The sequence below is a fragment of the Pelodiscus sinensis genome, chromosome 8, assembly GCF_052426305.1.
Source record: "Pelodiscus sinensis isolate ZL-2025 chromosome 8, ASM5242630v1, whole genome shotgun sequence".
Lineage (NCBI taxonomy): Eukaryota > Metazoa > Chordata > Testudines > Trionychidae > Pelodiscus > Pelodiscus sinensis.
In genome coordinates, this window is record NC_143059.1 from 41,995,701 (window position 1) to 42,017,075 (window position 21,375).

Here is a 21,375-nt window from a genome sequence, read left to right on the forward strand (position 1 = left end):
GGCAGCAGTGTGGAGAGGGCAGGCGGTGCCTCGGAAATGGGGCCGGATTGCACTGGCTGCCAGCCCCAGCCCCCACAAACTACAGAATAGTCGAGTAACCAATAAGAATTTGAGGTTACTCGACTATTCAATTAACCGATATATAACATCCTTAGTCCAACCTACTGGCAGTGTCACACCCTCAAGATGAAGAAGCCTGAGAAATTGCATTGGGCATCACATCTCTAAAGAGCCATGCAGACAAGTGGTAGGTCATAAAGAATGTTATGATAATCAGAACTCAAAAGATTGGCAGTAGGGATGTCAATGGTTAACTGATAAGCATCACCCTTATAGGGTGTTGCTTACCAGTTAGCCAGAGCAGTCTCTGGCCCACCAAATGAGTACTATACTAACTCCTAATAATAATCAACAATTTAGATATTGGCAAAGAAAATATGCTTATTAAGTCTGCAGATGATACCAAGCTGGGAGGGGTTGCGACTGCTCTGGAGGATAGGGTCATAATTCAAAATGATCTAGAAAAATTGGAGAAATGGTCTGAGGTAAACAGGATGAAGTTTAATAAAGACAAATGCAAAGTGCTCCACTTAGGAAGGAACAATCAGTTTCACACATACAGAATGGGAAATGAGTGTCTAGGAAGGAGTATGGCAGAAAAGGATCTAGGAGTTATAGTGGACCATAAGCTGAATATGAGTCAGTAGTGTGATGCTGTTGCAAAAAAAGCAAACATGATTCTGGGATACATTAACAGGTGTGTTGTGAGCAAGACACAAGAAGTCATTCTTCCGCTCTACTCTGTGCTGGTTAGGCCTTAGTTGGAGTATTGTGTCCAGTTCTGGGCACCGCATTTCAAGAAAGATGTGGAGAAATTGGAGAGGGTCCAGAGGAGATCAACAAGAATGATTAAAGGTCTAGAGAACATGATCTATGAAGGAAGGTTGAAAGAATTGGGTTTGGTTAGTTTAGAAAAGAGAAGACTGAGTGGGGAACATGATAGCAGTTTTCAGGTATTTAAAAGGGTGTCATGAGGAGGAGGGAGAAAACTTGTTCATCTTGGCCTCTGAGGATAGAACAAGAAGCAATGGGCTTAAACTGCAGCAAGGGAGGTTTAGGTTGGACATTAGGAAAAAGTTCCTAACAGTCAGGGTAGTCAAACACTGGAATAAATTGCCCAGGGAGGTTGTGGAATCTCCATCTCTGGAGATATTTAAGAGTAGGTTAGATAAATGTCTATCAGGGATGATCTAGACAATATTTGGTCCTGCCATGAGGGCAAGGGACAGGACTTAATGACCGCTCGAGGTCCCTTCCAATCCTAGTATTCTACAATTGTATGATAATAATGGTTTTGATTTGATAAAAATAGGTACATTTCATATGATGCACTCTTCTTCATTTACTGATAATTGATAAGTGAGAGTAAAAAACTAAATGGAGCTGTCAGAGTTAGGTCTTTATCCAGCCCCAAAAGGAATATCTTAAAAAAAAATAATTATAAGATTAATCATGGGGTGGCTATTAAAAAAAGTAATGGTACACTCCTTTTTTATTCAAAAGTTATCAATTTTAAAATCTATTCTGCCACAGGCTCTGGCACTATTTGTTCATTGGACAAAATACACCTAAAGAGTGTAAAAATATTTATTCAACCTAATCCAATGTGGTTATAATGAATACTAAAAACAAGATTTTACAATACAGCAACAAAAGAAGTAACTCTCTATTACTACATTTAAACTAAGTTTAAATTATTTTATACTCTTCACAGTACTTTTGTAATCTGATGTACAACAGCTTCCATTTTCAAAGAAGATTATTAGCCTTCCTATGGAACAAAATATCAAAACAATGATTTGCACTATTAAATTCTGAATGAGACTTTTAAAAAATGGTTACAAAGTGGTTGGAAATCTGTACAGTGAAGACCACTAAAAAGCTCTCTCCTTGCACTGAGGAATTCTGCAAGAAATATGTATTACATTGTTTAAAGACTTATATTACAGAAATCAGCACCTTTCAGAGGCTGCTGCTATGTATGTAAATATATAAAAAAGTCAGACCAATCTTTGAGACCAATATAATCAGCAGACTTACAAGATTATAGTAATTTATCAATTTTAGCAAGAATCTCAAAAGTATCAGCTATGCATGTATCATTTTCAACTATAGTTTGTGACTACTAGTTGGCCATTGTATATACTTTTTATACATTTATTACACTCGATATTTAAGGTAACACATAAAAATGTACCATATTTTAAGTGTCACTAACATACATTATTGCAATCAGACATGAAGTCCACTTTATTGTTGCTTCATTTGTAGTGAAAAGCAACATTTACTTACCAATATTTCACTATGGGGAAACGCTTACCCTTTTCCATGCATTTCACATACTATCATGAATTAAAAAAAATAGGAAACAACCAAGAATAAGAACATTTAAAAATCATTAAGTTGTTATGCATTAAGAACAGCAATTATTGTAAATCTGGGCTAAGTCTTGCATTAATATGAAATGGCCACTTTGTGAAGCAGGACTCAGAATTAACACTAACACTAGGACAGTAACTGCTATTTCCACTGAAAAATGTGGATTTAAAAAAGTAAAATTACTGATTTAAGTGCTGGTCTCTCCCTTTGACAGGCCAGTAAAAAACTGCATTTTTACAACAGGATTTTACTGTTGCAATTACCTTATTTATTAGAGAATTAAGTTTTATCTTCTGTACACTGACAGATCAGACTGAAGTCACTATCCAATGCTCTTTTTCTAATGTCTGCTACTATTTATTTAAATAGTTAATTGAATAATGAGATAGGAACTCAATATACAATTTATTATTACTAAACAACTGTTCTAATTACAAAAGTAAGTGACTGAAATGCACTTTCCCAGATAATTTCTCTATAGGTGGATGAAATAACAACAGTTACAAGACAGCAAATGAGCCATGACATAGCAATACTAGGCTCTGCGGACAATACAATTAGATAGTAGCAAAATTAGCTGGAAACCATGTACTAATTCATACTCTAGGTGGGCAGAGTTGACTTATGTGGACCTTCAGAAAACCATCAGTCTTTTGCTTGTCTATCCAATGTTTTGTATACATTTTAGGCCTCCTGTTTTACATCTCTTGCTGAGCTTCAGCTGTGAACAAAAGAATACTTATTGGCTAAAATCCAAGAAAAATATATCCATGGTAAAATGCTACTCAAACAACACTTCTTTAAAAAAAAAAATTCCTCCATGGTATTCTTAAGTGTTGAACGGGATGATCTGTGTATGAAATATCTATGTTGATACTTCATTAAGCATACAAAAATGGGAATTGGATACAATTTGTAAACTGAAGAGTAACTGCACAATTTGATTTAAAAAAAAATCAGCATATGTAGTATTAAGGAAATTATTCAGATCCCAGCCTGTCATGAAGGAAATACACAAAAATGAAAACAAATCACATTCTTAGGTTCAGTGATTACTGAGTGAATTTACCCTGCCACATGAAAGTGCTTTATTATATTAGAGGAAAAAAAATAGGAGCAGCAACTTATCACAATTCTCCACTACTGTGCAATAATGATAGAATGTATACAAGAAAATCTGGTAGATGAGATTGTATGACAGCTGGAGATCACAGTCTTATGCTCCTTCTTGCTCAGGGTAATTTAAAATTTTGCGGTGAGCTTGACGTAAATATTGCTGCTGTTTGAAGTAAACTTTAAAAGCTCCTTTTATAGCAACAAAAGCAATTCCACCCTGAAATAAAAAGAACATTTTAAAAACTTACAGAATAAGTTCAGTATCACATCTTCTCTCAGTTCTAGCTTTTTTTTTAAAAAAAAGTATTTCCTCTGAAGTTAGGCTAACTAACAAATGAATATTGGAGGCAAATTTTCTGTCACAATAGAGTATTATAGATGTAGCGATGTTACATTTAGATTAATCAACTAATCAAATAGTCGATGGAATTAGCATTGATATGAAATTAGTCGGTAAGGGTGCCTCTGCCTTTGAAATGTATCAAGAGCCCTGCTGGCTCCTGCTACATTTCAAATGCGGGAGTGCTGCATGGAGCACGGGCCCAGTGGGGGATTGCTTGAATCCCCCACTGGCCCCATGCTTCCTATGGTGCTTCTGCTTTTGAAATGTAGCAAGAGCTTTGCCCTTGCTACATTTCAAAGGCAGAAGCGCTGCCAGTACCCCCCTACACTCCTGCCCACCCCTTTTTAAAACCGGCTCCCCCCAGCACTGGTTCCTGCCCGCCCCCTTGCTTTGCCTCTCTCTGATAGAGGCAGCAAGAGTGGGGGGAAGCAACTAGTCAAGTCGCTAGTCGACTATCCTATACGCATGTGCTTATCAGATAGTTGACTAGTCACTTACATCCCTATATAGATGTCCATGTTACATAAAAGGGTTACATGCTAAGTTTATAAATAATTCTGAAAGCTCTTATCCATTTACGTTTTGGCCAAAAAAATTACACCTCAATCATATTAAAGAATAAAAATGAGATTTTTCCCTAGAATATTATACACACCACACAAACACACTAATTGCCAATCCCACTAAAAATTAATCATAACTTGAAAAATCCTACGAAAAAACGCAAGTCAAATACTATTCTAAATTCTACTTCTGTGCATGCTCCTTTTCTGCTCTCTCAGAATCTTTACTACAACTCCTTATATCATTATTATTACCATTTCTGAAAAACAAACTCTGTAAATCATCTTACCAGGATTGTCCTTTGTAAATTAGAATTAACACTGCTGAACATCAGCTTGCCAACTATAGTGGCAATAGTTGGAAATACAAGAGCTCCGCACAGAATACGAGTAGCAGAGACATGGTCTGCTAGAGGGTTGGCCTCAGCTGGAATACGAGGAACAGGACACCCAATACCTAGAGAGAAATCATATTGCCAACAAGTTGAAAAAGATTTAAAAGTCTGTTTTCATTATGAATCTAACCTTTCAAGTTTTCTACAATTTAACAATTTTATTAAGCATTCCTCTCTCCAGGAAAATGTTCTGTTTTTATTAAATAAATAAATAAATTAAATTAAATAATGTTTATGAATCAACTTTTGGCTTCTTGCACTAAACTTTTGTTTACAGTTCTTTTAATATTTGCACTGAAGTAGGGCACAGAAGTCTCAACAGAGCTCGAAGCCCTATTGAACTAGGCACTGTGGAATTACATAGTGAGATAGACACTGCACTTAACAGCATATAATCAAAATAAACTAAACAAAGCGTCAGAGGAAAGGGAGGATTGTTATCCCCATTACAGATAGAGAAACTGCCCTCTACACCCCACCTCGCATAGGCACAGCACAGACTTCATATTTCATTTAGATTTAATTGCATTACCTGGAAATATACTATTCAGAATTTGCAGTTTGTTAGAATATTTGCGCCATAGTCTGAGCACATAGTCTTCCCAGCGAATCATCTTCCCCAATATTAGCATGACTGGGATGGTGGGAAGTCCAATCAAAAGAAACAAAGGATCAGCTCTCTCCATGACATCAAGACCTTCTTTATGACCTACAACCTGTGAAATGTTCAAAAAGTTTTAGTGTCTCATGGCTATTGTACAGTGGACATATTTGAAGGATTTACAATAATTCCTCATTTAACGTGCCCGCTTCACACGTTTTTGTGATAGCACGATTTTTTTTTAGAGAACGTTTTTTGAATTACATGACTGTCCCCAGAACAACACGATTTCCCCATCCGGTCCGTCGCCGGCAGCTGTGTGGGGCTTCCCCCGCCTCCCTGCAAAGCAGTGGAGGGTTCGCTACGCACTGTGCTGTCCCCCGGCGACACTCCTCCCCCCCCTTGCTGAATGCAGTGCAGGTCCCGACAGATCTGTCACAGGTGCATACACCGAACCCAATCTCCCTCTCCTTCCCTCCCCCAGAGCCAAACACCTCTCCCTGCTGTAACCCAGTCCTCTTTCTCCCCCAACCTTATGTCCAGCTCCCAACAGACACCACTGCTTGAAACGACAACCCCCACCTTTTCCATTATTTTCAATGGGAAAATTGACCCCGCATAACACGTTTTCACTTAACATGATCATTTTCTGAAACATATCTATAGTGTTAAATGAGGAATTACTATATATTTGAAAGATTTTATTGAGTTGTATCAAACTGTCCAGGCACCTAAACTAATCTTATTACATTTTACCTGATACTTAAATTTCTCATGTGGTGTCTTTCACTGCTTATTAAATTTGCTGTTGGAGAGTTTCTAGTTCCAGATTTTGCCTCACTCATCTTGCATTAGTGAGTCATTACATAATTAACTCCTCCTTAGCCAGATGTGCCCCTCTACATACTCTTAGTGATGTTACATATAAATAACCTAAGTGTGCTATTTGAGATATTTTAAAGCTACCTTATAGTACAATCGCATCTTTTCTAAAATCCTCAGAGGCCACAAAACTTTGCAGAAATTAATTTTAATTCTGGTATTAAAAACTGCTCAGCAGCTATGATTTAAGAATACAAATAAATAGCAGAATTTTCTGATTAATGAACAGAGATACTTACTATTTAGAAGTAGAGCATGGAAGAATGCTCTTGTAATGTGCATTCCTTCTCCAGGTATCATAAGATCTATTTTCCCATTATGCCATACCAGCTTCAAATGAACCTTTTTAAAACTAAGGTTAACGTCCAATACCATGCAATACAAACAGCAATTATACTTTTATTCTGTATGCTACATACAGAATAAAATAAAAGATTTATTTTTACTTGGAATTGGTAATTTTATTATTGAATGATTTAAGATAATTTCTTAGTGAAACAATAAAAGTCAGTTACCTGTTTCATAACTGGTGTTCTTAGAGATGTGTTGTTCATGCCCGTTCCATGCTAGGTATGTGTGCTTACCACATGCATTGGTGCCAGAAGTTTTCCCCTCAGTGGCAGTCATAGAAGACCTGCTCTGGCACCCCTTGTTGTGGCACCTGTATGGCTCCCCCCACCCTCAGTTCCTTCTTGCTAGAAATTCCAACAGTGGGGAAGGAGGGCGGATCATGGAACGGAGAGGAGCAACACATCTCAAAGAACACCAGTTACAAAACAGGTAACTGATTTTTCTTTGAGTACTTGCTCATGTCTATTCCATATTAGCTGACTCCCAATGGAAGCAGGTATGACTTTGTGAATCTGCAGCTTGTAGCACTGCTCTGCTGAATCCAGTGTCCTCTCTGGCCTGCTGTGTGATGGCATAATGTGCTGTTAACGTCTATACTGAGTACCATGTCACAAGTCTACAGCTGTCCTGGATGGGCCAGGAAGAGTGCCAGGAAGGTTGCTGAGGACACCTATGCTCTTTTTGAATGGGGTTTTTACCAGAAACAACAGCGGAACCTCTGCTAGCTCATAACCAATCCCGATGAAGTACATAATCCAAGTGGACATTCTTTGAAAGGAGACTGGGAGACCCTTCAACCATTATGATGAAGAGCTGTGATGAGTTAAGAAAAGGGTTGGTTCACTCTTGGTAGAAAGTCAACACACGGCAGGCATTTAGCGTGTGTAAGCACCTCCCTTTGTTAGAGTTGTGTGTCATGGGGTGCAAAACACTGGTAGGAAGATGTCCTGATTAACATGGAAAGAAAGCACCACCCTCAAAAGACAGGCCAGACCAGGTGCACCTTATCCTTATAAAAGGCCGAATTCTGAGGTCAGTACTTTAATTTCCAATACTTGCCTGACTGGACTAGTAGTTTCCTAACAATTATATACAGTGTATGGTAAGTTCATAATGAAAAGACTGGAGTAGGGAACTTTGCTAGAGCAAAGGAATGTTCCAACACCATCATTAGCAGTAAGAAGGAACTGAGAGTAAGAGGAGCCAATGGTACACCAGAGCCAGACCCTACGGATACCACTGACGGGAAAACTTCTGGCACTTGAGCATGGGGTGAGCACACACTTAACATAGAATGGACATGAACAAGCACTCAAAGAAAAATTTGATTTTTTCAGTACTAAAACTACAAGTAAGGTCACACTTAAGCCTCATGGTAAACTGATTAGCAATACATATACTTTCAGCAAACTGTTACTCTTAAACAAGGCTAGTTGGCTTGTATTTAATGTCCTGCATTTTAACTGGTGTGGGTTAAGACCAGCCAAGCCAATTGTCAGACTAAGTACTTTCATCAAGGGCAGTATGGGACCAGGAAGAGAACTGGCAACATGTAACTTCTAGAAGGGAAAAAAGGCCAGCACAGGAATCCCCCAATGCTATAGAGGTAAGTAATTGCTTTCAGGCTCTCTCCACAGGCTCTGCAGTGGTGAATGCTTTGGACGGGACCTCACAAGGAAGAAACCACAAGGGAACATCATCTACTGGAAGGCATGGGAAGCGTAGTCCTAGGGATGGGGGTTCTTAACTGTGCACTTGTCCTTGTTCAACCTCTTTCTTGTGTCCCAATCCTCCAGTTTGTCTAAGTCACTCTGGACCTTATCTCTGCCCTCAAGCATATCTACCTCTCCTCCTAGCGTAGTGTCATCTGCAAACATGCTGAGGGTGCAATCCATCCCCTCATCCAGGTCATTAATAAAGATATTGAACAAAACCGGTCCTAGAACCGAACCTTGGGGCACTCCGCTAGAAACCGACTGCCATCCTGACATCGAGCCATTGATCACTACCCGCTAGGCCCGGCCTTCTAGCCATCTTTCTATCCATCTTACCGTCCATTTATGCAATCCACATTCCCTTAACTTGCTGGCAAGAATATTGTGGGAGACCGTATAAAAAGCCTTGCTAAAGTCAGGGTATATAACATCCACTGACTTCCCCATGTCCACCGAGCCAGTTACCTCATCATTTGATACGGTCTCGCATGATATTCTTATTGATATATTTGCCTAGTTTAACTTAGATAGGGCCACGATAAGGTGGGTGCATAATTGGCTGGATAACCGTAGTCAGAGAGTTGTTGTTAACGGTTCTAAATCCTGCTGGAAAGAGATAACAAGTGGAGTTCCGCAAGGGTCTATTTTGGGACCCGTACGTTCAATATCTTCATCAATGATGTAGATATTGGGATAGAGAGTATGCTTATTAAGTTTGCAGATGATACCAAACTGGGTGGGGTTTCAACTTCTTTGGAGGATAGGGACATAATTCAAAATGACCTTAGCAAGTTAGAGAAATGGTCAGAGGTAAACAGGATGAAGTTTAATAAAGAGAAATGCAAAGTGCTCCACTTAGAAAGGAACAATCAGTTCCATACATACAAGATGGGAAGCGACTGTCTAGGAAGGAGCATGGCGGAAAGGGATCTAGGGGTCATAGTGGACCACAAGTTGAATATGAGTCAACAGTGTGATGCTGTTGCAAAAAAAGCAAATATGATTCTAGGTTGTATCAACAGGTGTGTTGTAAGCAAAACTCGTGAAGTCATTCTGCCGCTCTACTCTGCACTAGTTAGGCCTCAGCTGAAGTACTGTGTCCAGTTCTGGGCGCCACATTTCAAGAAAGATGTGGAGAAATTGGAAAGGGTACAGAGAAGAGCGACAAGAATGATTAAAGGTCTAGAGAACATGACCTATGAAGCCAGGCTTCATGAACTGGGCTTGTTTAGTTCGGAAAAAAGAAGATGAAGGGGGGACATGATAGCGGTTTTCAAATATCTAAAAGGGTGTCACAAGGAGGAAGGAGAAAATTTGTTCCTCTTGGTTTCTGAGGACAGGACAAGGAGTAATGGGCTTAAAGTGCAGCAAGGGAGGTTTAGATTGGACATTAGGAAAAAATTCCTAACTGTCAGGGTGTTCAAATATTGGAATAAATTGCCAAGGGAGGTGGTGGAATCTCCCTCTCTGGAGATATTTAAGAACAGGTTAGATAGACATCTGTCAGGGATGGTGTAGACGGAGCTTGGTCCTGCCTTGAGGGCAGGGGGCTGGACTCGATGACCTCTCGAGGTCCCTTCCAGTCCTATGATTCTATGATAGAAGCTAATCAGATTGGTCAGGCACGACTTGCCCTTTGTGAATCCATGCTGACTACAGGCAGTCCCCGGGTTACGTACAAGATAGGGACTATAGGTTTGTTCTTAAGTTGAATTTGTATGTAAGTCGGAACTGGCTCCAGATTCAGCTGCTGCCACTGAAACTGACCAGGGGCTGACTACAGGAAGCTGGAGGCAGAGTTGCTCTGCCCCCAGCTTCCTGGAATCAGCCTGATCAGTTTCAACAGCTGCTGAATCTGGAGCCTGGGACAGAACAGCTGGGGCGCTGCCCGGTAGGTTCCCACAGGACCAACCTGGCAGCACCCCAGCTGCTCTACCCGAGGCATCCCGCAACAAAAGCCTGGTCTACTGGGGGGGCACACTAGCTGAGCCCCCTCCCCCCCCAGCAGACCAGGGAGACCCGAGCAAAGCCACACAGGCGGAGGGACCCCGCCGCCCGTGTGGCTTTGCTCCTTTGCCCCCGAGCAAAGCCGCACAGGCAGTGGGATGCCGCCTGTGCGGCTTTGCTCCTGTCTCCCTGGTCTGCTGGGGGGGTCCAGCAAAGCCGCTGGACCCCTGCAGCAGACCAGGGACACCCAAGCAAAGCCGTCGCCTGGGCGGCTTTGCTCGGGTGTCCCTGGTCTGCTGGGGGGGGTCCAGTGGCTTTGCTGGACCCCCCCCAGCAGACCAGGAAGACCGGGAGAAGCTCTTCTCGCCCCGGAGGACACGGGTGGCGACCTGCCGCCCGTGCGCTCCGGGGCGAGAAAAGCCCCGTTCGTAAGTACGGATCCGACATAAGTCGGATCCGCGTAAGTCGGGGACTGCCTGTATTCCTAATCACTTTGAGTGATATCTGTAGAGTGGCCACCTGGTCATCAAACACAGCATTCATGCAGCATTATACAATTGCACAATGTTTGGCCACTGATTCCATGGTGGCTTCAGCAGTACTATCCATTAGTGTCAAGCCTAGTTCCGGAGTGCATCTGGGTACTACTGTTTAGTCACCTACAGTAGAGCATCCACAAGGACCACTCGAAAAAGAAGTTACCTTCATGCAGTAACGATGTTTCTTTGAGATGTGTCCCTGTGAGTGCTCCATGTCCCGCCCTCCTCCCTGCTCCGGAGCTCTGTCTTTTCTCGTTGCAGTTGACCAAAAAGAACTGGCGGGAGCCAGACTGCACGCGACGATCAAAGGACGTGAATGGCGCAAGACGCTGATTGCTCATGCGCGGTCCGGCTGAATACAGCTATGGAAAATCTCTGACTTGTGGCGCTGGAGTGAGCCCGACAACTACAGTGGAGCAACCACGGGGACCACTCGAAGAAGATGGGGACTCCTATATATACATTATTGTGTACTGTCCACCATTTAAGGGAAGATTTTATATTATTGGGCATAGGCAGGTTTTTGCTCAAAGGATGAATGTGAGGCCGACAGATTGTACCTAGCCATGCTTGCAATGGTCGCATGTGTAACTGAGTGTGAAGTACTAAAAACATGACTGCTGCCTGTGCCCCAGTATTTGCAGGCATAATCGTGCTGTTATACATGGGCTTGCCTGCGCTGTTTCTATCAGGAGCTTGAGTGAGACCCTTCTATGGTGTGGTAAGTAGACCCTGGCTTTCATGCAGTCCAGGTGTGCCCCTATGAATTCCAGAGTTTGAGTAGGAGACAGAGTGCATTTTGCCACATTTAACAGTAGACCTAGTTTATTGAAGAGGGTTCTGATTGTCAAGACTGCTCGCTGCGTTTCCTGGTGTGTAGAGATAATTACAAACAGTCCTCTCAGTAAGGGAATATCATAATTCGGTTTTTGCATAAGTGTGTGGCTACTACTGCGAGTACTTTTGAGAATACTTGTGGGGCTGTCAACAGTCCGAATGGTAGCACTCTGTATTGGAAGTGTCTGTCCTTTATTGTGAAACAGAGGAATCTCTTGTGTGACGGGTGAATTGATATAAGGAAATAGGCATCCTGGAGGTAAAGAGTAGACATCCATGCTCCTTTTTCCAAGGCAGGTATAATCGTAGCCAGCATAACCATGAACTGGTTGAGTTTGCAGAAATCCAAGATAGGTCTCCAGCCACCTGACTTCTTGGTTGTAAGGAAATAAGTAGAAACCCTTGCCCGTGTTATTTGGGTACCTCTTGTGTACCACTTCTTGTAAGAGTAAGTTCTTGTGAGAGGGGTCTCGGAAAAGGGATGGGGAGGGGCAGAGAGAGAAACAGTTATGAATGGAATGCAGTAGCCGGTTCATACAATTTCTAACACCAATTTGTCGGTGGTGATGGTAGACCAGGCTGGATAGAAGTCAACTAGTCTGTTGCCAAATAGCGTGGATGATTCTGCTTGCTACCTAGGAAATTTTGGAGTTGTCAGACCCTTGACCAGGACTTCAAATCTGTTGTCTGGATGTTGCGGGTTACTGGGTGGAAGACTGCTCAGATGTCTGCCTGCGTCTATTTTGATGTTGTCTATGTCTGTTGTCTAAGTGTCGTTGGTTGAACTCTGTATCTTTGTTGGAATGATCTGTTTTGTTTCCGTCTTATAACAGGTACCTGGATGCCCAACATTCTGAGTGTGGCCCTTGAATCCTTCAAGTTGTGGAGGGATGCATTTGTGCCCTCCATGAATAGTTGTGTACCCTCAAATGGGAGGTCCTCTACAGTGGTTTGGACCTCTCTCAGAAAGCCTGAGAGCTGAAGCCAAGATGCCATCCTTGCTACCATAGCCAAGGCCAAAGATCTGCTGTGTCTGCCGACTCCAGCACAGTTTGTAGCGCTATGTGAGCTATTAGTATACCATCCTTAATGTCTGCTTTGAACTGTTCTGTCTTTGTGTCTGGAACGGACTCAATAAAGGATGCTAGTTGATCTAATATGTGGTGTGTATACTTTGGTAATAATGCAACGTAGTTAGCTATTCTGATCTGTGGTCTTGCTGATGAGCACACCTTTTTTCCCATCATTTCCAGCCTCTTCCAATCCCTATCACTGGGAGCTGTACATGTATTTTGTTGTCCTCCTCTCTGATTGATCGCTTCTACAACCAGGGAATTCAGTGTTGTGTGGAAAAACAGGAATGCTGCTTCCTTGGGAGCTACGTAGTATTTTCTGTCTGCTCTTTTGTAGGTTGGTAAGATTGTGGCTGGGGTGTTCCATATGTTGTTTGCCAGAGCCATGAGAGCCTAGTTCATGGGGACTGCCAGTACTGGATGAAGAGATGTGTGTAAAATGTTTGTGAGATTATGCTGCATCTGTAGAGTATCTGAAAGAGGGATCTCTAGGGCTTCTACCACTCTTGAAAAGCTCCTGGAATAATTTAGTATCATCCCCCATTGTTGATGGTGGAGGCATTATCATGTAATCAGGAGATATGGCCAAAGTGTGTGCGGGTGGAAAGGAGGGTGAACTGTGTTCTTCCCCTGTGATATCTCTATTTTGCTCTTCTGTGCCTGAGCTGTAATGTTCTATGGACTGCAAGGGTGGTGCATGGGACTGCGATGTCACAGCTGGATGTTGTGGCTGTGTAAATTATTGTTGTCTGTAGAAAGCCCAAGGGTCCCAGTATGGCCAGTTAGGCATGACTGTTGGTAGGACCCACTGTGGTGCTTGCCATTGTTGAGTTTGTTAAAGAGACTTATGAGAGTAATATCTCAGTACATGAGGTGGTTTACACCTCATCCTCCTTATCACTAAAGCTCACTGCCACTGAGTTGGCTGGAGTGGCTGTGAGAGTGCCCCATAGAGTGTTCGGAGTACTATCAGTACCAAACAGAGGCATCCCCAGTGCCGATTGGATTGTAAATTCAGCTGCTGTTGTGAACTGTGGCATGGGGGGAGGTAGGGGTGGTAGGTAGTAGTTGAGGTCGGGAGGTGTGAGGAGTTTGCAGCAGTGTTGATTGAGTCGCCATCTGCCTTATGAACAGTCGGTGTCACATGCTTCTGTGGTGCCACCTCAGGTAACACACTCCGGCTCGGTGCCGTGTGTGAGCGCAGTTTGTTTCACGCTGCAGCTGTTAGCGTGGAATTCTTGGTTGGTGCCGATGAGGAGGCTTTATCCTTCGCCTCTGTCAGCACTTTATCTAATGCACTGTGTGTGTGCTTAGGATCTTGGCTCTTCTCCTTGCGGGTCCCTTTAGATCGCTGCTTGTCAGATTCCTTTTACATTGGGATGCAACATTAATATGTACTGAATGCTTCCTTAATGAAGAGTTAGTCCCTGTGGAGTCGTAAGACTTCTTATTAGGGTTACTCTTCTCCCAGTCCTTTGGGCTCAACCTGGAAAGAGCCACTTTTTCCCACCCCATCCCACGTGATCTCTGTGTGGGAGCAGTGTATTGTTCAGGGTCTGTAGGCAACAATGTAACTTCGAACAGCATTTCTGGAAGGTCACCCGCTCATTAAGTAAGCAAGTATACTTTATTCTTCCAAAATTGTTGATAGGTGTAGCAATCAACACAGCCTGTAATACTGATTTTATTAGCTGAAGTTAACTGCTGCCAAAAAAATTTAAAATGAGTACAGTAAATTCCTAGAGTAAAGTCAATGTATGCAGAATTTGTCTTCAGCTTTCTGACCAACCTCCACTCAGCAAAGAGCTAACTCAGACTCTTATCCTGCTCCTCAACTTCTTCTCCTACCCCCAAGGAGTCAAGCCTCTTAGGGTACGTCTAGACTATATGCCTCTGTCATCAGAGGCATGTAGATTAGGCTACCAGACATAGGAAAATGAAGCGGCGATTTAAATAATCGCTGCTTCATTTAAATTTACATGGCTGCCGCGCTGAGCCAACAAACAGCTGATCAGCTGTTTGTCGGCTCAGCGCGATAGTCTGGATGCGTGAGTGTCGACATCAAAGGTATTTGTCGACCACCCAGGTATACCTCATCCCAGGAGGCATACCTGGGTGGTCGACAAATACCTTTGATGTCGCCACCCGCGCGTCCAGACTATCGCGCTGAGCCGACAAACAGCTGGTCAGCTGTTTGTCAGCTCAGCGCGGCAGCCATGTAAATTTAAATGAAGCGGCGATTATTTAAATCGCCGCTTCATTTTCCTATGTCTGGTAGCCTAACCTACATGCCTCTGGCGACAGAGGCATGTAGTCTAGACGTACCCTTAATCTCTCTCTTCTGGTCCACTATGTCCCTTCCCCGTGGGGCTTCAATAGTTTAAGAGCTGACTTGTTTGTTTGTTACTGGACCAGCAATCCAGTAAAGTAGTGCCACCTTCTACATATTGATTCCTACTCATCTGAAGCTTAATATCCATAATTAACTTAGGCTTGGTCTACCCTACAAACTTACATCAGTATATCTATGTCTCTCAAATGTTTAAAAAAAAAATTCCACACCCTTGAGAGACATAGCGCTATACAGACCTAACTCCTGGTGTTTTAACACTAGGTCCACAGAAGAATTCTGTCAGTCTAATTACCATCTCTCAGGGCATGTCTACACTACAGCGCTAATTCGAACTAACTTAGTTCGAATTAGTTAATTCGAACTAAGCTAATTCGAACTAACGCATCCAGACTAAAAAACTAGTTCGAATTAGCGTTTTGCTAATTCGAACTAGCATGTCCACACAGAGTGGACCCTGAACAGGGGTTAAGGATGGCCGGAAGCAGTGCCGGTAGGGCATCAGATGAGGACTTGGCTAGCCTGAGACAGCAGCTCCACGCTCTGAGGGCTGTGCTTAAAGGGACCTGACCCCCACCCCGGACAGACAGTCCTCGCTTGCAAAGCAGTCCTGGCTTGGATTGCCCGGAGTACCCACACTGGGCACATCACAGCACTCGGCCATCAGACCAGCTGCACTTGCCGCAGGCTGCCATCTGGGGAGAGGGGGCAATTGGGGGGCTGCAGGAGAGCTTCCACCCCCAGAAGCCCGCAGGACCAGCCCAGTCCTCCCCATCGGGGGCTCGTACCCCATTCCTCCCTCACCTCCTTCCACTTACCCCTCCCTAGCCCCCCTTCCTGATGTACAAAATAAAGGACACGTGTGGTCAAAAATAGAAACTCTCTTTATTGAACAAAACGGAGGGAGACTGGGAAAAAGAGGTGGGAGAGGGGAAGAGAGAGAGGGTGAGAGAGGGGAGGGCAACTAAAATGATCAGGGGTTTGGAACTGGTCCCATATGAAGAGAGGCTAAAGAGACTGGGACTTTTCAGCTTAGAAAAGAGGAGATGGAGGGGGGATATGATAGAGGTCTATAAAAGCACAAGTGGGGTGGAGAGGGTGCATACAGAAAAGTTCTTCATTAGTTCCCATAACAGAAGGACTAGAGGACACCAAGGAAAGCAATGGGTAGCAGGCTTCAAATTAATAACAGAAAGTTCTTCACAAAGCAAAGAGTCAACCTGTGGAACTCTTTGCTGCAGGAGGCTGTGAAGGCTAGAACTAGAACAGAGTTTAAAGAGAAGTGAGATAAAGTGATGGAGGTTGGGTCCATGGAGTGGTATTAGCCAGGGGGTAGGAGTGGTGCCCCTGCCCGAAGTTTGTGGAAGGCTGGAGAGGGATGGCACGAGACAAATGGCTTGGTCACTGTCTTTGGTCCATCCCCTCCAGGGTCCCTAGGGTTGGCCACTGTCGGCAGACAGGCTACTGGGCTAGATGGTCCTTTGGTCTGACCCATTATGGCCATTCTAAGCTCAGGGCTCAGGGTCGGGGGTCTCACTGGACCACCTTGATTTTCATGCAAACCTGCTCCTGGGTGGCCAGGCTGGCAGCTCTCCTGCCCTAGACGGCCGCTTTCCTGTGCCTAGTGCGGAGGTCGTGGACAAGGTCCACGATGTCTGCACTGGACCAGGTGGGTGCCCGCCTCTTGCGGTCCTGGGCAAGCTCCCGGGAGCCTCCAGCCTGGTCCCGGGAAGAGGGGGAGGGCTGGGGGGCGTCGGGTGGCTGGCTCCAGCCGTGCCAGGTGCAGGGTCTGCTAGCTGGGTGCTGGCAGGCTTGCACCTGGCACAGGCACCATAGCCAGCCTGTGCCCCTTTAAGGGGTCCGGGGCCGGGAGGGGGGCAATAGAGTTTCCCTGGTGTTGGCCAGAGTGGCCACCAGGGAAAGCTGGGGAGGGCTAGCCTCCCACTAGTTCGAATTAAGGGGTTACACAGCCCTTAATTCGAACTAGTAAGTTCGAACTAGGCTTAGTCCTCGTACAATGAGGTTTACCTAGTTCGAACTAAGCACTCCGCTAGTTCGAATTAAGTTCGAACTAGCGGAGCGCTAGTATAGCGCCTATCAAAGTTAATTCGAACTAATGTCCGTTAGTTCGAATTAACTTTGTAGTGTAGACATACCCTCAGGGAGGTGTATTACCTATGCCAGCAGTTCTCAAACTTTTGGGGCTCCAGAGCCCTTTACATGCGTAAAAATTTATGCAGAGCCCCAGCGGTCCACTGATTGTAAGTGTTGTACCTATCGATATTTCCAGTTTGTCAACCTCGTGGAGCCCCTGGAGGGGGGTTCCATGGAGCACAGTTTGAGGAACACTGATCTATGCCAACAGGAGAAGCCTTCCTTTTAGCAAAGTTAGTGTCTACCCTGACATGCTAAGAAATAAACTGACACTTAATAGGAGAGAGATTATACTATCCATAACGAAGCGAGGCCTAGGAAGAGGAAAAGGAAGTAAAGTGAATTCACTTCACACAAGTCTAGCTGGCCTCACTTTACACACGACAAGAAAAACCTCACCACCTCCCCAGCACAGTGCCCCCAACCTGCTATTATCCCAATGAAGGACCACAATAAAATTTTAAGAAATTAGCCATCTCAAATTAAACACCTAAGATTTAGCCAATTTCCTAAAGATTATAATACTATTAAGTGGCTTACCTTTTGGATTACCATTATGCTGATTTTGATAGATCAATAGTTTTTATTTCCTTACCGCCAGGTTCCCATTAAAAATAATAAAATAAAAAACAAAGATAAACAGCCTTTCCACTGCTAATCATGTCAGGTTTTCACCAAGCAGCTCTCAAGGAGCTAGAAAATGTTACATAACAAGCTTTTGTAAGGATGCCCCAACTTCATATGATACTGAGAATTCACACTTGTAAACTCTCACTTTGGTCCCTGAGAAAAACCATTACTATCTGTGGCAGAGAAGACTCAGTATAATAGCAGTACAGAAAGCTAAAAACAGTGTTTGGTACCTTTATCACTAAATATAGCTTTATTATTATTGAAGTTACAGTTCTAAGTACTTAAATTAATCTAAGTCACATTTCCCTGCAATGGCCCCATAAGGGCCATGGCAGCTATTGAAAACATGTGAGCCAGGGGAAGGATCAGCCACGTAGTTTTGCTATCTCTGCCACACAAGAGACTCTGGGAGAGAGTCTGGGTGCAGAAGGCATCCCCCATCATCAGGAGATTTCAAATTAACTATTTCTTCTGGATTTATTACAGCCCTCTTACACTGTCAGAGCTACCAAAGGGATCAAATGTAATCCAAAATTGGGGCCCCAATTTTCCCTTTACTGTATGCAAATACTACCTTCCATCCTGAAAGGGCCTTACACGCATACACAGGAAAGACAACACAATTGTTCATCTTCCTGAGGTGGAACACAGTAATATTTTAGAAGTGCACATTAACTCCACAAAAAAATAGTTCAGGGCAGGAAGAAACTATAGCAACTAAGAAATTACAGTATTCTCTGGTCCGGCAACATCTGTGGTCTGACAGGACCACAGATGCTCCTGGACCAAAGAGCAGCATGGGGCAGGGACTGGAGTCCCCTGGCAGCATGGGGCTGGAATCTTCTGACAATCCCCAGCAGCACAGATCCAGAGCCCTGCAGCAGCCCCCTGGAGTGTGGGGCTGGGATTGGAGCCCCCGGCAGCCTCTGCAAATGCAGGGCTGGGCCAGAGTTCCCCAGCAGCCTGTGTTGGCACTGGGCCAAAGCCCCGCAATAGTCCCTATGAAAGTGGGGCTGGGGCCAGAGCCCTCTGGCAGCCACCAGAAATGCAGGGCCAGAAATGCAGCCCTGGATTGGGGGGCTGGGACCGGAGCCCCACAGCAGCCTCTGGGAGCAGTAGGAGATGGAGTCCGTGTTGCTCAGGGATCTGGCAGCAGCTGGGCAAGCAACCCAGCCAGTATGAGGGTGGGGGAGTGCGAGGCAGGGTGCCTGCTGGGGCAGCCTGCCTGCAGCATGGGCTGGTAGGCTGGTGGCAGACCTCCTCTGGTCCCCCAAATTCTCTTGCTCAGGCCCTGTCTGGTCCCAATGGTGCTGCAGTTAAAAACACACTTAAGACCTACTTAGACTCTCTAGCTTGCCAATTTCATTCTAAAAATATGTTAATGCTGTGCAATATTTGGAAACACGTACCACAAATAAAATTCTGAATCCTCTCCTCCTAAATAAAGATTGAAGTAAATAAAAAACAAATGACCTAGCTCAGTCTCCATTTTTACACTGAAGATCACTTTCTGAATTTAAGGGCAACCCAGAATCCTTCCCCACTCAGTCCATTCCCTCTCTCCCTGTTGCTCATTCACCCCACCCTCACTCATTTTCACCAGGCTGGGGGAGATGGTTGGATTTTGGAGGGGGTGGGGGAGGCTGCAGGCTTTAGGCTGGGGCCACAGGGTTCACAGCTTTGGAAAGGCCTCAAGGCTGAGCCTGAGCAGAGGGTTGGGGCAAAGGAGAGGAATGAAGGGTGCAGGAGGGGCTATCAGCTGGGGCAGATGATTGAAATATAGGATGGGGATGGGTTGCTGGCTCTAGGAGATGGCTCAGGGCTGAGGTAGAGGATTGGGGTACAGGAGTGGGTTAAAGGTGCAGGAGGGATTATAAGGTGCTGGCTCTGGGAGCAAAGTTGGGCCATGGGTTCCCAGTGGGTGGCATGTACTTCGGGTGGCAGGACAGCAGGGCTAAGGCAGACTCCTTGCTTGTCTTGCCCTTGTGCTGCTTGCAGAAGGGGCCAAAACACCCCGAGGCCCCACGGGAGGGATAGGGGGTATTGTGGCTCTGCGCACTCTCCGCCCACACAACTCCCAGTGGCCAGGATCAGGGAAGAGGAAGTTACTCACCCTGTGAAGTAATGATTGTTCTTTGAGATGTCCTCCATGGGTGCTCCACTCTAGGTGTCGAGTCCCGTTCCGGTGCCACGGCTAGGAGATTTCTCCTAGCCGTGCTCCGCCGGTTCGTGCATGCATGCAACCGTCAGTTCCTCTCACCCACTCATCTGAAAGAAACAAACAATTCCGGAGCGGGGAGGAAGGGCAGGTCGTGGAGCACCCATGGGGCACATCTCGAAGAACAATTTTTACTTCACAGGGTGAGTAGCTTCCTCCTCTTCTTCTTCTTCTTCAAGTGGCCCCGTGGGTCCTCCACTCTAGGTGACTCCAGAGCAGTACCTAGGACAGAGTTAGAGCGCTCCGGAATCAAGACTACCAGCACAATTAAGTACTGCTGTAGCCACAGAAGAGTCTGAAGCAAACTGATTGATTATAGCATAATGCTTCATAAAAGTCACATTAGAAGATCATGTTGCTGCTCTGCAAATGTCACAAAAAGACACTCCACTCAGAAAAGCTGTGGTCGTAGTAACTGCTCTAGTCGAATGAGCCCTCAGAAGAGAATGGAGAGGCTTCCCCCGAAGCAAGTGACGCATGGATATACATGAAACTATCAGCCCGGAGATGTGCTGAGAAGTTAGAGGTTGTCCCTTTAACGGTGTGCTAATGATACTATTAAGTGGTCTGTCTTTCTAAAAACCCGCATTTTATCAATGTAAAACGCTAAGGATCTCCTCACGTCCAACGTGTGTCGCAGCGCTTGCGTTGGTATGGGGTTTAGGCAAGAAACATGGTAAAAATCACTGGTTCATTTATATGGAATTCAGAAGAAACCTTCGGAATAAACACCAAATGGGTCCTCAACGTCACCGAATCCTTGGAAAAAATTGTATATGGAGGTGAGGCCACAAAAGCTGCTATCTCACTCACTCTGCGAGCAGATGTGAGGGCTAGGAGGAAGAGAAGCTTGACAGTAAGTAAATGCAATGGTACTGTAGCCAAAGGCTCAAAGGGAGAACGAGTCAAAGTTTGTAGGACTAGATCCAAGTCCCATAGAGGTGGAGGAGGTCTCCACAGAGGATGAAAGTTCGAGAGCCCCTTCAAAAATCTTTTTGTAATGGGGTGCGCAAACAAGGAGACATCCCCATCCCTACGATGGAATGCATTAATTGCTGCCAAATGTACTCGCAGAGATGCTACTGCCAGGCTGTTGTCATGCAGTTGCAAGAAGTATTGTAATATACAGGGTAGAGTTACAGAACGAGGATCTACAGCATTATCCGCGCACCATGCCTGGAACCTGGACCATTTAGCTGTATAAGCCGATCGGGTAGAT

The 21,375-nt window shown here is 44.6% G+C and overlaps 1 protein-coding gene across 1 annotated transcript in view; it reads right to left on the reverse strand.

Moving 5' to 3' along the window:
• Positions 1-1,631: 1,631 nt before the first annotated feature.
• MARCHF5 (membrane associated ring-CH-type finger 5) overlaps positions 1,632-21,375 on the reverse strand; it is a 65,752-nt gene continuing 46,008 nt past the window's right edge. The window contains exons 4-6 of the mRNA XM_075935189.2: positions 5,389-5,572; positions 4,752-4,918; positions 1,632-3,772 (exon numbers count right to left, since the gene is read on the reverse strand). Coding sequence (XP_075791304.1) covers positions 3,656-3,772; positions 4,752-4,918; positions 5,389-5,572 — 468 coding nt within the window. The 3' untranslated portion in view covers positions 1,632-3,655. The remainder of the gene's footprint in view (positions 3,773-4,751; positions 4,919-5,388; positions 5,573-21,375) is intronic.